The sequence below is a fragment of the Nannospalax galili genome, unplaced genomic scaffold (assembly GCF_000622305.1).
Source record: "Nannospalax galili isolate Female #2095 unplaced genomic scaffold, S.galili_v1.0 scaffold1421, whole genome shotgun sequence".
Lineage (NCBI taxonomy): Eukaryota > Metazoa > Chordata > Mammalia > Rodentia > Spalacidae > Nannospalax > Nannospalax galili.
In genome coordinates this window covers 310,707-330,647 of record NW_008345746.1, presented here as the reverse complement: position 1 = coordinate 330,647, position 19,941 = coordinate 310,707, and the positions used below count along the sequence as shown (strand labels likewise).

Sequence of the window (19,941 nt, the reverse complement as noted above, 5' to 3'; positions counted from 1 at the left end):
TGTGTCTGTGTGTGTCTGTGTGTGTGTGTGTGTCTGTCTGTGTCTGTGTGTGTCTGTGTGTGTGTGTGTGTGTGTGTCTGTGTGTGTGTGTGTGTTGAGAGTGTCCTGTTTCCCAAGTCCCTAAACCAGGGTCTGGCGTGTGGAGATGAATGAATGGTGGGTGGATGGGACCGCTGTGACCTGCAGTTGCCAAGGTCTTGGGTCTCTATTACTCAGCAGCACTGGCAGGTGGTGGGGCTTACATGGCAGCATCTGCCCTGATCTGCGAGTAGCTGGTGCTCCAGGCCCCGACCACAGGCCCTGTCAGTCAGGCCACCACACCTCTCCTTAGTGTCCAGCACACGTCATAAGGTATGAGCAGGACTTCCTTCACATCCCACAGCCACATCTCACTGAAGGGTGGCACAGGCCCGTGTACTCCCAGATGCGTCCTCGGGAGGTAGCAGGCTCGGGACCAGCAGGTGGAGACATGTTTTTCTGGAAGCTGCTCACGCCTGGACCGGGGAGAATGGCGGATAGGTGCACTCCCTGAAATGGCCTCTGGATGGCAGCAAAGTACTTTCCATGAGCCCAGACAGCACCCGGGCGCTGATTGCCACCTGTGGGAGAGCATGAAGCCGTCTCCCCAGCTCCCCTGAGAAGGAGCCGCCCGGGAATGGGCAGTAACCTGGACATTGTGTCCTTCGCATCCAGTCCTAAGTGTGCACTGAAACAGCGACACTATGGTAAGTGGAGAGCGGCACGAGGCTGCAAGCACTCGGAAAGACGCCCTGCTTTCGTTGGCGGACTTGCCTGTGGAACCCCAGTGGCAGTGAAGGCCTGTGCGGGGGAAAAAGACTGGGCGGAGTACCACACACCGTGGGGCCACGCGGGACCGGCACTCCATGGGGTACAGCAAGCTGCAGGGTACCGTGTGCCACCAGCCTGGGTCAGACCAAAGCTGGTCTGTCCAGGATCCAGGAAGATTAACCAACCCAAGGAAAGTGTCGCCCCCTCCAGCTGCCACAGCGCCCTCTGCTGGTATGGGAGAGAAAGACACACACACACACACGCTGTCCTGTGACTGGCCCATGACAGAGGGGTAGACTCCAAGACCAGGTCATAAAGGGTCTGGCCATATAGGTTTCTAGTAAAGTTTTTTTTTTTTAATTATTTCATTTATCATTGTTGTTTTATGTGTATAAGTGTATTGCCTGCATGTGCGCAAGTGCACCCGTGTCGTGCAATATCCACGGAGATCAGAAGAGGGCATTGGATCCCCTGGAACTGGAGTTACAGACACCCCATGTGGGTGCTGGGAACCAAATTGGGTCCCCTACGAGAGCAGCCAGTGCTCTTAACTGCTGGACCATCTCTCCAGTCCCTCTAGAAAAGTTATTTTTTTTTTGTTTGGCTGGGGGTTTTTGTTTGGTTTTTGTCTTCTTGAGACAGGGTCTTCCTGTAGCTCCCCAGCTGGCCTGGAACTCACTCTGTAGACCAGGCTGGCCTCGAACTCACAGAGATCTGCCTCTGCCTCCTGAGTACTGTGACTAAAGGTGTCCACCACCACACCTGGCTGGTTGGGTGGGGTTTTTCTTGTTTGTTTGAAGCTTTTACAATTTTATTAGAATCTTAAAAATCCTCAGGGAAAGTGAGCTGGTAGTCTCAGCAGCTGCTTTGAGGAGGTGAATGGTGGGAAGGAAGGCAAGCCGTGGAGCCGTGCAGGTTTAGGGCCTGCGTGGAGGTCAGACATGTGGCTGACTGGCAGCTTTAGAAGGAAGCTTTAGAGAAAAAGTAAAGACATGCAAGACACTAAGGGCAGCCCAAAGCCTTAGAGGAAGCGTGTTTAGTAAGAAAGGCATGAAGAAAAAGAGAAATCATGCTTTCCTGAGGAGTTCAGGAAAGCGGACAGACTTACAGAGACTTACATGACTGTGGCTGGAAGTTCCATGGAGTTCTCGGTTGGGTTTGTTTTTTTTTTTTTTTTAAGTAGTGGGGATCAAAGCCAGGGCACCATGCACACAGGCAAGCATTCTACCTCTGAGCCCAGTTTTAGAAAAAAATATTTTCTCCAGCCCAGTTTTAGAAAAAAAATATTTTTTGAGACAGGATTTTACTATGTACCCTTGACTAATTTACAACTCTCTATGTAGACCAGGCTAGACTTGAACTTATGTAAATCTTCCTGTCTCTGCCTCCCCATGCTAGAATTTCAGGCATATGCCACCATCCCTGGCCAAGTTAAAAATTGGAATAATTTAACTGCACAGAATTAAAATGTAACTCAGGGGCTTAGGACACATGCTGTTCTTGCAGAGAACCTGAGTTCAGTTCCCAGCACCCATGCCAAGCAGCTCACAACTGCCTATAACTCCAGCCAGGAGATCCAGCTCCCTCATCTGCCATCCTTAGGTACCTGCACACATCTGCACATGCCCACACACAAACACACATATACACATAATTTAAAATAAAAATAAAATCTTTAAAAAAAAGATCAAGGAATGAACTTAGTTATCTCTGGAATGTGTTCTCCATATTAAATTTTTACTTTTAAAACATCCACAGCAAAGCATCACGAGGTTTACTAGGATGCCCAAAAGATCCAACACCTGCCAGGGGGCTGTCAGGGGGCTGCCAGGGGGCTGTCAGGGGGCTGTCAGGGGGCTGTCAGGGGGCTGTCAGGAGGCATCAGGACGATGGGAGGCAAACCCCACACAAACCCAGCTGGCCTGAGTAGCTCCATGTAAGCATTACTTCCCCCAGGTCCAAGTCCACCTCTAAGGTTCTTCTGAACATGAAGACACCGCCAGCGTGTTTTAAAGAGAGTGAGGTATTGAGTTTGCCCCTAACTGGCTCTGGGGGACTGTGGCAGTAGGCAGGGGCCTCACTGCCCCCAGTGGAGATGGTAGGACATGCTACCCCCTAATGACCTTGCAGCCCAGCCTGGCCTGGTAAACCACCTACGGTAGCCTCCTGACACGTACCTCCACTCACTCACCCACAACTTTCACTCCCTACAAATTTGTCCTTGAAGCCACAACCCTCCCAGCAGAGATGCCCACGGCAGGCCTCTCCGGCTAGGTATCCAGTCCCGCTGCAGCTCAGCAGCCCAGGACTGCCCCTATTCACCAGCCTCTGCAGACAGACTCTGGTATTTGGGGTAACGGGCTGGGCCAGCATGGCACTTCTACAAATGCAGCTCGTTCAGGTGAACGCTGCTGACACTGGCCCAGGTGCCCCTTTGAGGGAGGGCTTGTAGCCAACAGCTGTTACTAGGTGCCCTCTTAGCTCCTTCAGGGACAGTCTCATCTGCTCGGAGCTGCTTAGCTGGAAATCATACACAGCTGATCACTAGGGGGGCACAGAGACCTGACTAGCCCCACCCTCTCAACACACTGGGAGGGACCATCCTAGAGCCCAGGCTTCTGGTGGGGCTGGGCAAGGTCCACAATTGTTTCTTTACCCTCCCGCTCATGAACCTGTCCCAAGCCCATCCCTCCAAATATTCTCTCTACACACTAAACTGCATCAGTGTCAGTGCCCCAGAGTCTTGGAGCCCAACCAGAGGCCATGTTAGGAACAGGGCCAGGAAGCTAGAGGAAGGATCCTGGAGATTGACTCACAGCAGGAGTGGGATGGGACATTCTCATAAGGCTGGGACGCCTATTGGATAGTTCTGGTTCATGGAAACCAAAGGAATAGGGGCTGTAGCGTAACAAGTTGCAAGTGTGGGGCGCACACAACAGCACTAGACATGTGACTGCAGGAGGCACAGCAGGACCAAGAGAAAGGCCAGGTAGCCACACTTGATCATGGAAATCGGATGGTAGGAGGGAACTTGCTGGCCATGGGGCCCTGATCCACATAAAGGAAAACCTGGTGTTCCCAGAGGAGTATGACTGGCAGCTGTCAAGTTAGCACTGATCGACAGTCTGTGAAAAGAAGTGGATGGGTAACTGGGAACCCAGAGCAGTTGCCACCACCACCCCCATTGAGAATTTACTACTGAATTGTCTGGATATTACCCAGCATCTGGTCTAGAAACCAGCTATCCACATGAAGCCAGGCAGACTCGGGGCCCTTCTCTCCCCATGAGGCCCATCTCCCAAAGAGCTGTGCCACATATTGACGGCCAGTGCCCTCCAGTGTCACCCTGACCCAGGGCAGTGCCCAGCCTGAACTTCAAACTGCTGGAGTTGGGGGGTGGGGGTGGGGGTGCTGCCATTCTGGGAAGCTCACTTTTCTGATGATTCTCATGGGTCATTCTGGGGTAGGAAAAGGCACATTCAGCAAGAAGTTTGGTCTGAAAGCGGGAAGTGTCCATGGGGGCAGAGAAGAAGGAAGTCCGTCGGCTGAGGGCAGTGTGGGGATATAGCTGGGGCACATGCTTCATCTGGCCTGCAGGTTAGGAAACCCTAGGAAGCCATGGGTTCACCTCCAAGGGAAGGAGGAGAAAGGGCCCTCCAGGCAAGAAGGGGCCTCAGAGCCCTGTGCTTTCTCTATAGTAAAGAAACAAGTCCTTTTGGTGCATTTTCCAACTCATCCGTGGACACACCATGCTCTTGAAAACTAAGAGACATTGGGGCTGGAGAGATGGCTCAGCAGAACACTGGTTGTTCTTGCAGAAGATCCGGGTTTGAATCCCAGCACCCACATGGCAGCTAACAACTGTCCTTAACTCCGGTTCCAGGGGATCCGACAGCCTCTTCTGTTCTCCGCAGGCATTGCACGACTCGGGTGCACTTACCTACATGCAGGCAACACACACATACACATAAAATAAAAATAATAAATAAGCCGGGTATGGTAGTGCATACCTTTAATCCCAGCACTTGGGAGGCAGAGGCAGGCGGATCTCTGTGAGTTCAAGGCCAGCCTGGTCTATATAGTGAGTTCCAGGACAGCTTGGGCTACAGGGAGACCCTGTCTCAAAAAGACCAAAATAATAATAATAATAATAATAATAATAAATAAAATGTTTTTTTTATTTTTATTAAAAAAGAAAAGAAAAACTAAGAGACATTGTTGGCAATGGGCACTCTGCCTGGGACTCTGGATCAGGCCACAGATGGTAGGTGCGAACTCACAGAGGCAAAAGCACTTTCTAGACATCACACAAGTGAGGGACCTCAGGAGGCCAAGACCTGGCCTGACTGGTCCTGATTCAATGATCAGCAAATGGCTGAGGAGCCTGGGACTCTAACCTTCTCCTGGCTGTTCCCCAGGCTGCTGTGTCAAACAGAATCCCCTGGAGGCTAGAACACAGAGCTGGAGACCAGACGTGACTCTTTGAGAAGAGTTACCAGATGTGAGCACAGGGTCTCCTGAGGAGTTCTGGGCACAACAGCTGCCTAGGAGCCAGCGGATGGAAGGCTGGCCAGCTGGAAAGCCAGGTGCTAGAGCCAGGTAGCCAGTCCTGGGGTAGAGGGCTCTACTAGTTGAGGGGCCGGTACCACATCAGAGCAGCCTCAGTGCATACATCTTTCTCCAAACCACATCCTCCTCCTACCTCCTGTCCCCAGCCTCATGTGTACTCCAGGCCCTCGGGTTCCTGTGGGCACCCAGCTCACTGCAGGCAGCCACGTGGCCCTTCTTTCCTCACCCCAGCTAGGACAGTGGGTAGCACTGGGCCACAGTCTAAGATACACAAGTGTAGTCAGTGAGGGCTCTGCCAACCTGGCGGGGGGGGGGTCGAAGCCTAACTCCCTCCAGGCCCAGTGGCTGGCTAGATTAGAAACACCTCTGTCTACTGTGCACATGGACTTGAGGCTGAGGAGTCTGAGCACAGTGCCTGGCCCTTTGGGGGCTCAGCAGATAGCAATACCATCAAGCACTATGTGTCCTCAGTCTCCCAAAAGGTCTTCTGCCTCGCCTGTCTTTCTCAGCTGGTCTTCAGGATTTTTTTCATTGGTGGGCCTCCAAGTTTGTTGGGGACAGCTGTTCGCACTAAGATAAGAAGCAGAAGAGGAGGGTGGAGGAGGAAGAGTAGATGGTGATGTCCTCACGCCTCCAGATCCCCAGCTCTAGCCAGGCCTACATCATGCTGAGCGCAGCACATGCCACCTGCACGTGGTTCCTGGGAGGCCAAGTGGGTGGGTGTTATGCCCACGTGCTGCGGGGCACTGGATAAGGAGTTGGTCAGCGGGTGTCGTGAAGGAAGTGCTGGGCCTGCCCTTGATTTGGGTTCCCTGTGGAGAGAAAAAGCTGAGCTGTGGGGAATCCAGGCAGGGGGAGCCTTCCCCTCATACTTCATTCACCAGTGCAGAGGCCTCAACCGTGGAGTGGGGAGCCAGGGAGTGGCTTCTCTGCCTGGAGGAATGGAACCACCTGCCCTATGGGCTCTGCTCTGTCTCTGTCCCTCCCAGGCTCTGGGCCAGGAGGGAGGTGTCTGTCCAGGTGAGAGGGGTTTACTCAGGCATGTGGGCACATGCATACCTGTGCATACGTATGGAGTGCACATGTGGCAGCATGCAATGGGGTAACCTAGAGGAGCAGCCTGGGAACTCCAGAAGTGGGCTGGCATTAGGTGACTTCCTTGGGGAGTGGGTGGGTGCAGTATGCTCTCCGTTGCTGCTCCAAAGCCCACCCCTTTTTATTCTATGCAGAAGCCAAGATCACTGATCTGGGGGCCAAGGACAAGGGAGCTGTCATTCAAAGTTGCCCTGGCATTCCTGGCCTACAGGGGTCTAAAGGGGAGGCTGGCAGCCCTGGTGGGAGAGGTAGGGATATGGATGGGGGGGTCCCCTCTACCACCTCCCCTTGGCCAACCATTCCCCAGCCCCATCTAGGAGATAGGGTCCAGTTTAATCCTTGTATTTACAGGAGAGTGGGGCCCCCAGGGCAGCCTGGGAAAGATGGGGCCTCCTGGCAGCAAAGGTAAGTGGAGACGTTCCTGTGGGTCTACCTACCGAAGACCCTGAAAGGACTTGGAGGAAGCACCTCATCCCCCCACACCCTCCTCCCCAGGCTCTGCACAGCTGTGTTTCTGCCACTTCCTAGCAGGCTGGGTATTCCAGGCTTCCTCCTAGTAGCCCTGCTTGCATGTGCATGCACACACACACACACACACACACACACACACACACACACTCTGCAGGGAAGAGGAGCCTCCCACCCCATGCGGAGGCCAGCACTGTGAAAATGTCCCTTCCATCTACAGGAGAGCCAGGAACCAGGGGGCCCCCAGGAGTCAAAAGTGAGTCTGGTAACCAAAGAAGGGACAGGAGGAGCAACTTTATGTGGCTCTGTTAGGGTCTTATCGGCTTGATGGGAGCCTTGCGCATGGAGAAGGGAGGCAGTTCACAGTGGCACCACCCCCAAATCCCCTAAGGTCTCCCTGCCCCCGCCACACCCAGGCCTCATTCTGGGCATCAGAGTGTTGGGGACTCACAGCCCTCAGGGCTGGTAGAATGCTGGAAGGAACACAAGGCATTAGGTGACTTCCTGAGCAGGGTCCAGGTTAGACCAGGCAGTACCCTGTGTCTATCTCTCCAGGAGAGAAAGGGGACGAAGGGCCTGCGTCATCACTGGGTAAGTACATCCCAAGTCTCCTGGAAAACTTCCAGCATCTCTACCCCATAGTTGAGTCCAGAGGAGTCCTGACTGACTAGGGTCAGGGGAACCCTGAATGGTACAAAAAGAATAGCAAAAGCTGGGCGTAGTGGTGCGCGTCTTTAATCCCAGCACTCGGGAGGCAGAGGCAGGGGGATCTATGTGAGTCTGAGGCCAACATAGTGAGTTCCGGGCCAGCTGGGTCTACAGGGAGACCTTGTCTCAAAAAGACCGAAAAAAAAAAAGTCCCAAGAGATCCAGGAGGGAAAACTCACCCCCCCTACCCACCATCCTAGCCTCAGGGGCTCAACTAACCTGTGGCATCTCAAGGTTCATCTAGTCTCCCAACCAGCACCCTGACCTATCCCGGCTCTGGAAATGATCACAGAAAGGACAAAGTCCCAGAGGCAGCCAAAAGCCTAAAAGAGCCTGAGCCAGTAGAAGCCAGGATGAGTATATTGGGGTCTACAACAGATCTGGCACTAGCCCTGCCAAGTGGACTATGGCCTGCTGGGGGTACATCTGTGCTGAGGGGGAACCAAGAAAGAGACAACTCATGTCTCCTGCCCAGGTGAGAAGGAGCTGGGGGAAACTCTGTCCCAGAGAGGTAAGTGACCCAGGCTGCCCCTCCTACCCCTGCCGGTGGGAATGCAGTGTGGGACCCCACATTCCTGGATACTTTCACTTGGACCCTTGCCCCTGAAACACACCCCAGGTACAGGCCAACATTGCCCCTTTCCCATGGCACAGGGCCTTGGAGCTACAAGGACGTGCTGACACATGGGGCCTTCCTGACTGGCTGGTATACCATCCACCTCCCCAACTGCCAGCCGCTGACTGTGCTCTGTGACATGGACACTGACGGCAGGGGCTGGACTGTAAGTAGGAAAGTTTAACACAGGGCATTGGAGGTTTGTTCAAAACAGCCATGCTCAGGAGAGCTGAAGACAGAACCAAGGAGACAGTCGAGTGGTCAAAGAAAACGCATCTGGTGCCTCCACACTAAGACCCTGAGCACCAATGGACCAGAATCTAGAGCTCCAGCTCTGTAGCGGGAGCTAAGCGGACATAGGACCCAGGTCATGACGTATCACAGTGTCTGGTAGCCCTGCCTTCTACGCTGGGCCACTGGAGCCCACCAATCGCCTGTGTCACTTGCTTCCTGAAACCCTGCCCTTGTCTTCCCCTCTGGAGGGAAAGAACCAGAACCTAGACATATCCTTCAAGTCCCTACTCCCCAGAACCCCACACCTACAGAATGCCCTACCTACCCCACAGGTTTTTCCAGCTATGAATAGATGGGTCCGTGGATTTCTTTCGAGATTGGGAAGCTTATAAAAGACGCTTTGGCAACGTAGGCACAGAGTTCTGACTGGGCAATGACTACCTAAACCTACTCACAGCCAATGGTGAGGAGATGGCACCTGGGCCAGCACCTGCTTTACCACACCACCTGGGCTCAGTCTTTCCTTCCTTCCTTCCTTCCTTCCTTCCTTCCTTCCTTCCTTCCTTCCTTCCTTCCTTCCTCCCATGTGACTAGGGAACCAGGAGCTCTGGATCGACCTGCAAGATTTCCAAGATGAAATCTCTTATGGCAAGTACAGGTCATTCCAGGTGTCTGGAGAACAGGAGAAATACAAGCTGATTCTGAGCCAGTTTCTCGGGGGCACTGCAGGTAGATCCCTTGTCGGGAACATGGAAGGGACCTGCAAACTGCCCCTCCCATCTGGGGTGGACTTCAGAGCTGACAGATATGAATCTTTGCAGGAGACTCCCTGACAAGGCATGGGGACATGCCATTCACAACCAAGGACCAAGACAATGACAAAACATCCTGAGGAATTGTGCACCTTTGTTCCATGGGGCCTGGTGGTATTAAGTTTATCACCAGTCCAACCTCAATGGACGCTACGTGCCTGGCCCCCATGAGACCTATGCAAATGGTATCAATTGGCTAAGTGGCCGAGGCCACCACTACTCCTACAAGGTCACTGAGATGAAGATCCGGAAAACCTAGGCTGAAGAAGGCCAGCAGCTGGCCCCTAGCCCCGTCCCTGCAGCCGTGCTCGAAGCAGATGTATATACGGAGGGAAGATGAAAACCGTGTTATCTGCCGTGTGCCGCCTATGCATCCTCTTGGACACTGTTCGGCACATGGCAGTGTGCACTAATAAAGATCAAAGAAACAGAACTGATAGCCTGACAAGTCGGGGGTGAAGGGCAGCAGGTAAGGGAGACCCCCATGTATCCGTGCCATCCTCAAGGCCAAGATCCAGAGAGTCACCTAGACCAAAGCACCAGAGAGGAGGGAGGAGGCAGAGAGCTTTCCAGGGCCCACTCGCTTCCAGGAACAGACCCATTACCAAGTGCAGAGGCCGAGCCTCCTCTTCAGCCCTGTATTCCCTAAACAGAAGGGACCATCAAGGGTCTCATGGGGCTTTAAGGTTCCTTCCCACAGTCTTTTCTACAGCAGTTCCATGGCCACTCTCAGCATGGGGGACACATGACAAAGTGGCCAGTGCTAGAAACGAGCACAAAGGGCAGGTCGACGGGGGAGGTAACCTCGGGAACTCTAGAACTACCGGCTGGACAAGGGTCCTGCTGACGGGCAAAGAAATTCTGCAGGTCTGGTAGCCCTGCCTCCTACGGAAGAGGAAGAGTGCCATAAGGAGCGCAAAAGTCCCTGGGCAGATGTTCACACTATATGTAAGGGTAAACTGAGCCCAGAGAGCCATTCCTGCCTCACTCTCAGGAGACAAGCCTGCTAAGAACTTTCTCTATCCTGGAAGGTTCAGAGAGTAAGGCCTGGGGTGCTCTCCTGAAGCAATGGGGCAGGAGGTAGCAATGCTGTGGCCAGGCCCAAGCAGGAGGCACAGGGCCAGGAGCCCCTATGGAGAGGATGTCACATGTTGCCAAGTTGGCCAGGAGCACTATCATCCTTACTCACCACACACCAAGCCTGGCTGAGGGTACAGGATCTAAAAGGACATTCAGAGGGGAAGAGGGAAGCCAGGCATGGTGGCACACACCTTTAACCCCAGCACTTGGGAGGCAAGGCAGGCAGATTGCTATGAGTTTGAGACCAATCTGGACTACATAGTGTGTTCTAGGCCAGCCAGGGCTAACAGCAGGGTCAGGCCCAAGGGAAGGAAGTGGAGGTAGAAACTTGTGTGATATCTGCTACCCTGGACCGTGAAATAGATGTTGGCAGAGAAGGAGAGGATCAAGACCTCTGGGATGCCAGATAAGGAGTAGGATGGAGGAGGTGTTGGCAGAGGGGGTACGGGTGGTACTTTCACCCACATGGGCACACAGGCCATAATGGCAAATCTAGGGACACCAGAGACGACAGCTCCTGTTCCCACAGTAGAGGAGCTACAACTTGGAGCCTCCATGGCCACTTCCTCTTGGGCTAGAAACCCAAACCCAGAGCAAAGGGGGGGGCCCGCAGAGCTGCAAGAAGATCAAAGGGAATGTGCAGAATCCAGACGGAAGAAAAGGCAGCATAAGCCTAGGTGAGAGGCTGGAGGTGTGGTTCTGAGGACAGTGGGAGCTGCACCCAGGGCCCCCTTTCTGTATACCCCTGGGTTCCCTGGACCCCTGAGAGGAGCAGGCATTGAGAGGTACCCGCTGTACCAGGTCTCCCCATGTCTCTTCCACTGTCAGGTCCCAGCTAATGCTGGCGGTGATGGGGCTTGGAACATTAATGACTTCATTAACAAGCAATAACCTTAAAAAGAAAAGGTGGAGCCCTGGGAAGATGACTCAGCTGTTAAGAGTGCTTATTGCTCTCAGGGCTGGAGAGATGGCTCAGCAGTTAAGAGTACTTGCAGAGGACCCCACTTTGTTTCCCAGCACCCACATGGTAACTAACAACTGTCTATAATTTCCAGTTCCAGGTGATCCAATCCCCTCTTCTGGCCTCCATGGTAATTGCACTTACATACATGTAAGCAAAACACTCATACACATAAAATAAATAAACAGAAAAGAGTATTTACTGCTCTTGCAGAGGACCAAGGTTTGGTTCCTAACACCCACGTCAGGTGGCTCACAGCTGCCTGTAACTCTAGCTCTGGAGGCTCTGATGCTCTCTTCTGGCCTCTGAGGGCATCTGCACTCATGAGCACATAATCCCACACAGGTCCACATGCACAAATAATTAAAAATAAAAAGGTTTTAAAGGAAGAACGTGGAGCTGGGGAGAAAGTTCAGTCTGTGAACGGCTTGCCTTGGAAGCGTGAGAAGCTGAGTTCAGTTCTCCCTTTCCTCTTTCTCCTTTCTCACTCTCCTCTCTCTCTCCCCAACTCTCTGAGACAGAGCTTCAAGTTTAGCCCAGACTGACCTTGAACTCAAGATCCTCTTGCCTTCACCTCCCCATTGCCAGGATCACTAAGGTGCGCACCATGCCAGGCTCCCCAACACACTTCTCAACCAGGTATACCCACCTGCAAACCCTAGTTCTACCCAAACCTACTGTCCACAGTCTCTGAGCCCAGTCTATACAGCTGAGCCTTGCCAGAAACAATCACTGGGCTATGCTTCCCACAGGACATCTAATTCAGGGTAAGGGGTCTGCAGGGGCACTCACGGTAAACCACCCACAACCTACGGCAGTCCCTGAGACTCATCTCCCACCCCTTCTCCCATTTGACTGGCGAAGTTGACAATAGGTTACCACCCACTTGTGTCCTTGCTCCCCTCCAGCCTCTGAAACAAGCCCAAGGTTCCTCTCTCACACACCATCCATTCCTCCTCCACTCCTGGCTCACACTTTCTAGAACTCTCATAGTCTTCCCTCTGGGAGCCTCCTGGGTGTCCCATGTCCTGGCCCCTCCCTATCCAGCCAGCACCTTCTGGCCTCCTGTAGGCAATCAGTCTCACTGTATGGAGAGGAGCTCTGGCTCCTCCAGAGGAACCACAGCCCCTCAATAATATTTTTGGAATTACTTTGCTAAATAATATTTCCAAAAGTCACTGTTCTTGCCAGGTGTGGTGGTACATGCCTCTGTCTACGAAAAAGTGCAACTCTCACCTCAAAGAGGGTAAAAGATAGTTTATTCTAGAGCCAAATATGAATAGCCATGACCCAGGAACAGAGATTCAGATTACCCCAAATTCCATGTCCCAATATGGACGCAGTTTCAAGAATTTTTATAGTTACACAACAAAGAAAAACATAAATCAAGTTACTTTTCAAATACATTCATTGAAGCATTAGGCAGGCTCTTAGAGCAGAAGAGAAATCTCAGACATATGCTTCAGAGGCGCTCAGCCTTTTGGTTAGTGGGAGCAAGTCATCTGCTAAGTTAATACATCCCAAAAGGTTTTGATCTGTTAGTCGCAGGATAGTAGGTCAGACACAGAAGTGGGCAAGGAATGCCTATTTAGGGGCCTAAAGATAGCCCAAGATAAAGTGTAACATTCCAAACTCTGCACGGTGACTGGCGTTCCAATCAAGTTTGCTCAGTCTTGCAGAAGGCTCAGTTTGAAGATGCACATTTTGTGGCTGGAGATATGGCTCAGCAGTTAAGAGCACTGGCTGCTCTTCCAGAGAACCAGGGTTCAAATCCCAGCACCCACATGGCATCTAACAACAGTCTCCAGCCCCAGGGGATCCAACGCCCTCTTCTGTCCTCCGAGGGCATTGCACAACACAGGTACATTTACATGTAGGCAATACACTCATACATATGAAATATAAAAATTTTAAAAAGAAGCACTTTTTTTCCAGGAACTTTGGTTCACATCTTTAATCCCAACATTCCAGAGGCAGAGACAGGAGGATCTCTGTAAGTTCGAGGCCAGCCTGGTCTACATAGTGAAACCTTGTCTCAAAAAAAAAAAAAAAAAAGGACTTCCTGAACTGTATCTTAAAGCAAAGCCGCATCGCATGTAGAAAGAACGATCACTGCGCTCTGTGAGGAGCACGGAAATGTGGGGCGAAGGGAGCCGCCGGGGCTGCCGGACTCAGCATCCAAGATTGCGGAACCCAGAGCGCGGGGCTGCCAGGCCCCGCCCCGCCCTGCCAGCCCCGCCCACTTGGCCGGGCCTATGAGGCCGGCTCTCTCAGGTCCGCATCCTCCGCTCCGCCCCAGTCCCCGCCCCCCGACACGTCCGTTTAGGCCCCGCCCCTGTGCTACGCCGGCCGTCTGGGGCCCCGCCCCCGCCCTCCGGCCTGGCCGAGCCAACCATGGTGAATCTGGGCTTGTCCCGAGTGGAGGACGCTGTGGCAGCCAAGCACCCGGTGAGAAGGCCGGCTTGGCTCAGGGCCTAGAGGACCCCGGTCGGGGCGAGGCGGAGGGGGACCCCTCCTGCCATGGGGCGGGGCACCCTACCTGAGCTTGGATGGAGGTGGGGTGGGCCTATTCTCAAGTCTCCCTCCCCCGTGGCCTGCTAGCACCCAAAGGAGGGGCTGGAAAACGAGGGCAGGGGGAAGGGAGCTGAGCCACCGACCCCCTTCCCCCATGCCAGGGACTCGAGGAATATGCCGCGTGCCAGTCGAACGCCTTCATGAAGGGCCTTTTCACCTTTGTCACAGGTAGGCTGGCTCCAGCTGTCTTGGGGCGCAAAAACACACCCTAAGGAAAAACACACGCACCTTCCTGTCTCCCCAGCAGGTGGCGCCAAGTCTAGTGCAGGTTCACTAGGCACCTCACTTAGTCACCTGCAGGCTGACAGATGGCTCCTTGGTTCTTGACAGGCACCTCTGGGACATTCGGCTTGCAAATGTTCATCCAGAAGAAGTTACCATACCCTGTGCAGTGGAGCTTCCTGGTGGCTGCTGGTGGGTACTCCAGGGTGGGCGGCCAGGTCCTGAAATCGGCCACATTTCTGGGAGTGACTGGCCCTTAAAAGATGATGTGTTTTTTTGCCAAGGAGGGGACTGTTTAGCCTGGCATAGGACCCTAGTTTCGGCTGGAGGTCGTTCACCCTGTCTGCCCAGAAGGACCTTGTGCCAGGTCCCCTTCTGAGAAGTGCAAAGGCTGAGGCCTGTGCTCCCCAGTTGTAGGATCTGTGGCCAGCTACCAAGTGACAAGAATGGAGTCTCAGAAATGCAGCGACCTCTGGCTCTTCCTGGAGACAGGGCAGCTCCCCAAAGACATAAGTACAGGTGAGGGGGCCCTAAGGACAGCAAGAAGTGGGAAGCTGGGGTGCCAGTGCCCAGAGTTTCAGGCAGACAAGCCCATGGGTCCCAAGTGATAGGCTGGACCCGTCCTTTCAGACCCAGCTTCCTTACAGAATGGGTCTGGGTCTGGGAGTGGGTACGGCAGACAGAGCTTGAGAGGCCCATTCCCAAGAAATACCCTGAGCAGAGAGAAAAGTAAGGTGTGTGGGCAAGGCACAGCAGCCACTCAGGCATGCGCCAGCATGGACACACACACACACACACACACACACACACAAAGTTCCTAGGACTGAGGCCCTGAATCTGATACCAAGTTGGTGGCTCTCAGGCCTGCTGTCCTTGCTTTGTTTTATTCTTCTGAGACAGTCTCATATAGCCCAAGCTGACCTTGAACTCCTGATCTTCCTGCCTCTACCTCCCAGTGCTGGGATTATAGGCATGTATCACCACACCTGACAGGACATGTTTTTGCCATGATAGAAGGGAATCAGGGCCCCTCAGAAACCATGGCCCTGAGTCCAGCTGTCTCCCTTTTTGCCTCTTACAGATCATCACAGTTAAGAGAGCTCCGGCCACTGGATAGTAGAGGATTTGGTGCAGTGGGAGTCCGGGAACACAGACCTCAGGTCCCACTAACTCCAGGCTGGTCCTCCCTGCTTCACCCAGGGCCTCCCCAAACCTTTGAGAGTTGTCTGTCCTCTGCACATGTGCATGGCCAGGCCTGACAAAACTGTGAAAACACTGCTACAGGAAACCCAGGACCTGCCCAGGACACCATCTCACAAAGAGCCGTGGGGAGAGGCCCTGTTCCTCCAAGGCAGTGAGAAGCCAGGTCAGTGCTGTCAACCAGAGAGGGTCATGTCCTGTTGCAGACAACTGTGGGGACAGAAGACTGCATGTGGTGAAAGATATCCGTGTACTTTCCCTGACCCCTGCACCCCAAATCCAAGTGGACAGCGGGTATTGGAGACATGGGGCTAATAAATAGTTTGTCTGTTTTCCCAGCTGAAATCTAAAGCATTAACAAACAAGGCAGGGCGTAAGAAGACTTGACCAAACACTTGCGTGGTTGCACAGCTGACACATGCAGAAGTTCCTAATACAGAGCCCAGAACTGGACATTCCTACCAGCCCTGCAGGCTTTGTAGGACCACCGAGGCCTCTCCTCATGGAGAACTACAGCTATACAATATGGCCAGAGGATTGAACAGAGGTAGGGGCAAGTTCATAGGTCACGCCCACCTGCTTGGCATCAGTGGAACCCACTTTCCATGGAGGAGGAAGCAGAGCTTTCTCCATAAAAAGTGTTGGGGGGGGGGTCAGACCACCCACACCAACCAGCCCTGTAAGAAGAACAACAATGGTCCCAACCTTAGCATCCCAGAAGCACAAAGGCTCAGCCCCAGCCAGTCCTTATACCTCCACCAAGATCGTTGATCAGAAGGGTGTCTATAAAGACCTGATGTGCTCTCAAAGCTGGTGGGCAGGCAGAATGGAAGACAGCCTCCTCCCCCAACCCATAGCAGAAGGTTGAGTAGGCTAGTTTTCATATAAAAATCCAGGGGGTGGTATATCAGTGTGTACACTGTTGCTAACAAGACACCACAGACTTGAGTGGGTTATAAGAAAAGACATTCATTTTTAGCCTGTGGTTCTGGAGGCTCAAGGCCCAGGGGCCACATCTGGTGATGGCTGTCTATCTGGCAGAGCACAGAAGAATCACAGGTCATCACACAGACAGAGATAGAGCACACATGTCTCTCTTTTCTATAAATCTCTCAGGATTTGATCATGGTGGCTTCACCCTGGCAATTTAAATTCTAACCACCTCTCAGAAACCCTACCTTGAAACATCACAGTCCTATTTTCTACCCTCTCAATACCTCACAATGGGGGTTAAACTCCAGCAGGAGTTTTGGAAGACAAACCATCTCCAAACACTGGCAGGAGGTCAGGGATGTACTAGGGTCAGGGACCAGGCTCCCTTCATCTGCCCCCTGCTGTAATGGCTCCCACTTCCAAATCTAGCTCATCGGTCCAAGTGGCTCCACCAACTCCAGCCATTGTGTCTTCATTCCATTTAGCAGAAAGGGGGAGGAGGACAGACCACCCACCACTTCTGCTTACACACCACTGGCCAGAACTAAGTCACATGGTACATCTACACCCAGGAAGGAAACCTTGTCCTGGTCAAACATGTATCCCACTAAAATCCAGGGATTCTGAGAGAAAGGGAAGAGCCAATATTGGGGGATATAAGTTGACTCTGCCTCAGCTGGACACCAAGCTGGGCCACCAAAAACTAGGGAGGTGAGCAAGCCATGGCCATGCAGGTCCCTCCAGCCCTCTAAGGATGAGGTCTGGGCCAGAAGGAAGGTAAGGTGTGAATAGAGTTTAGACTGGACGTTGGTGGGGAAAGTGATCGAAAGGTAAGGGATCTGTGTGAGAGGTCACAGGAAAATGAGCTCTAATATGTCCATGTGGTCTAATTGCACCCCCCAAAATTCATACACTGAAGTCCTAAGCCACAAGGACCTCAGAAAGTAAATATTGGAAGTAGGCCCTTTAACGAGATGATTAGGGCTTAATAACACTATCGGGGGTGTTAATCCGATCTTGCTGGTATCCTTATAAAATGAAGAGATTAGGACACACCCTGGCACAGAGGGACATGAACATGAGGTCACAGGAGAAGAGAGCATCCACAGTCAAGGAGAAAGGCAACAGAGGAACCAGCCATGCACCACCCTGACCCAGCTTTCTACTCTTCGACTGAAGAACAAATGCCTAAGTAGTAAGCTGGTGCAGACTCATGCAGACTAGTTTGTGGAAAGTGTTCCATCTCTTATACCCCATGGTGACCTAGGCTGCTGAGTGCTCCTGACACACTGTTCTAAGGGAAGGGGTAGTGTGAGGAGCTGTGGACCTACCACTACTGAGTAATTTGTGAACCAAGGCCCAGGGAGGTGAGGGAGACAGGGATCAAGCAGGCTGGGCACCAGGCAGGCCAACTGTGTTGAGAAGCTATGAGAGATGGGCAGAAGCTGAGATTGGGTCCCAGGTCACCCAGGGCCTGGGCTTGAACTGGGAGTATGGGTGAGGGACAAAAGTCTTGCCAAGCAAGTGACCAGTGGTGTTAGGTATGGGAGGCTCATTCCAACTGCTTTGTGAGCCTAAGGGCAGAGGAGGGGACACAGAGGTGCAGAGGTATGGGGTGAGCATTGTGCTAAACCATCCCCAATCGACCATCACTACCCAGAGGTCTCTGGTGCCCTGCAAAGCTCCTTAACAGTAAGAGGCTTCCCTAAGACTCCTTTCCCTTAGGCAAGCACCCAGAGGTGAGTCTAAAGCTAGAATTCCAGAAAGCCAAAGTTCCAGGGTTCCCTGGGCATTGAGAACCTTGGTCCCCATCACAGTGGTTTAAAATTCCAGGGACAATCTGAACCTAGGCTCAGTTGAGCAGCCAACTTCCCAGAGAGGGTGGGAGGCTCAGAGGTCCCCTGGAGGACTTTTAGGGCCACCATGAAGGTGCACAATGAGGCAGCTGTGGAAGCACAGATACATGAGCTAAGGACCATCACTCGGCTCCAGGGTGAGCCCCACACCATCCTGCCATCCTGACCTGCCGACATGCAGGAGTTCCTGGGTACAGGACTTTGTGGTTTTGTTTAGTGGTGCTGGGGATGAAACCCAGGGCCTCATACATGCTAGCCAAGCACTCTACCACTGAACTACAGCCCCAGAGCTTTGAAGTTCTAATACTAGACAACTTGCCACCCACTAGTCTCCCCTCCCCAAGGCTGAGAAAAGTCATAGAAGAGACTGCCCTGAGGGAGGAGGTGAAATGGAAGAGGGCCGATTCAGGAGTTTTGTGTTTGTAATGCAATATTGGCACTCAGTGCTGGAGAGGCTGGGAGGGACCTGCCTGCTTCTAGGAGCAACGGCTCTGGAAGTGACATGGGTGCCCCATCCCCTGCACTGCCCAGCCCTGGTCCCTGGACAGCCCTGAAGACCACTTTGAACAGTGAAGCTAGTGTCCCCCAGGGCTGGGTGGGAGGACAGGACTGGTTGCAGAGGCACTGTCCCACTCTACTGGCCTCTTTCTGGTCACCTCCCTGGGATTCTCAACCAGTCCCTTGGCCCACAGTCTGGTCACCCCGTTCCCTCCACTACCTACAGAGCAATGTCGGGCACTTCAGATCCAGGGCGTGAAGGAGAAGAAAGCGCAGAACAAGGCTACGCTAAGCCTCCTGCGCAGCAACGTCCGCCGTGGGGCACAGGGCTGGGCTTTGGCCCAGAAGGTGCACGAAGCCCGCCCCCTCTTTGCAGGCTGAGGACGGGGGGGGGGCCTCACTGGAGCACCCCCCCTTATCCCAGAGGCGTGCAGGGGTGGGCTCCGCTGTGATTGGTGCCCGGACAGGTTTCCCAGCACCCACCAACGGTGCTAGGCATCTGCAGCAGAGGTTCCCTTGGGCTCTCTAGTCAGCTAGGGGAGACCTGGCCCTCTTGAGACCGCATCACACCCGAGCTGGGATGGCCCTGGCGGGGCCCCTGCTCAGGGGTCCCACCAAGGGTGTTCCTGATGGGCTAGCTGCGGGTAAGAAGCCCTGGGGGGTGTCTGAGGGGTCAGCGACTAGGGGGTGCAAAAGGGCCGGGCTCAGTCGCCGCCGCTCCACAGTACGACCAATGGACCATCTCCAAGGCCTGCGCAAAGGACGCGTCCGTAAGGCTGGCACACTGCCGATCGATGGAGGTAATGACGCCCGCGGGGCCCCGCGGCAATCCCGGCCCCTCCCAGCGCCCTCCTGGGGTCCCCGCGGCGCTCCCTCTGTACCCACGCGCAGACGCCTTCCCGGACTCAGGTGGCTCGGGAGAAGCTGCGCAAGTACGTCTTCGACCGCGTGAATGCGCACAACGTGCTGATCCACCTGGCACGGCTGCGCGGACAGAAGCTTGAGAGCCTGCGGCAGGAGCTGACCAGCCTGCAGAGCCAGCCCGAGGCCACCAAGGACGAGCTGCGGCAGCAGCCTGTACCCACGCGCAGACGCCTTCCCGGACTCAGGTGGCTCGGGAGAAGCTGCGCAAGTACGTCTTCGACCGCGTGAATGCGCACAACGTGCTGATCCACCTGGCACGGCTGCGCGGACAGAAGCTTGAGAGCCTGCGGCAGGAGCTGACCAGCCTGCAGAGCCAGCCCGAGGCCACCAAGGACGAGCTGCGGCAGCAGCAGGCGCGGGGCGGGGCGGGCGGGGCGGGCGGAGCTCCTCCGTCGGGTGGGC

At 53.8% G+C, this 19,941-nt stretch overlaps 2 protein-coding genes across 5 annotated transcripts in view; both read left to right on the top strand.

Moving 5' to 3' along the window:
- Positions 1-6,056: 6,056 nt before the first annotated feature.
- Positions 6,057-9,724, top strand: LOC103741195 (ficolin-1-like). Its single transcript, XM_008841924.3, is given in 11 exon segments — positions 6,057-6,378; positions 6,588-6,701; positions 6,805-6,858; positions 7,142-7,177; positions 7,477-7,512; positions 8,105-8,140; positions 8,284-8,423; positions 8,822-8,942; positions 9,074-9,208; positions 9,301-9,366; positions 9,369-9,724. Coding segments are annotated over 11 exon segments (1,215 nt in total). The 5' UTR covers positions 6,057-6,083; the 3' UTR covers positions 9,551-9,724.
- Positions 9,725-13,693: 3,969 nt separating this feature from the next.
- The window catches only part of LOC103741225 (transmembrane protein 141), a 14,585-nt gene continuing 8,337 nt past the window's right edge, over positions 13,694-19,941 (top strand). Inside the window, exons 1-6 of one of the 4 annotated variants that reach the window (XR_607573.2) lie at positions 13,694-13,780; positions 14,008-14,074; positions 14,237-14,320; positions 14,540-14,647; positions 15,210-15,288; positions 15,413-15,667. Coding sequence is in view for 3 of the 4 variants with exons in the window: in XM_029567740.1 (XP_029423600.1) it covers positions 18,185-18,254; positions 18,842-18,963; positions 19,341-19,415; positions 19,725-19,892 (435 nt within the window). In the remaining variant the exon portion in view is untranslated. Of the gene's footprint in view, positions 13,781-14,007; positions 14,075-14,236; positions 14,321-14,539; positions 14,648-15,209; positions 18,255-18,841; positions 18,964-19,340; positions 19,416-19,724; positions 19,893-19,941 lie in introns of those variants that run through there. The other 3 variants (XM_029567740.1, XM_008841921.2, XM_008841922.2) reach the window with 3 other exon arrangements.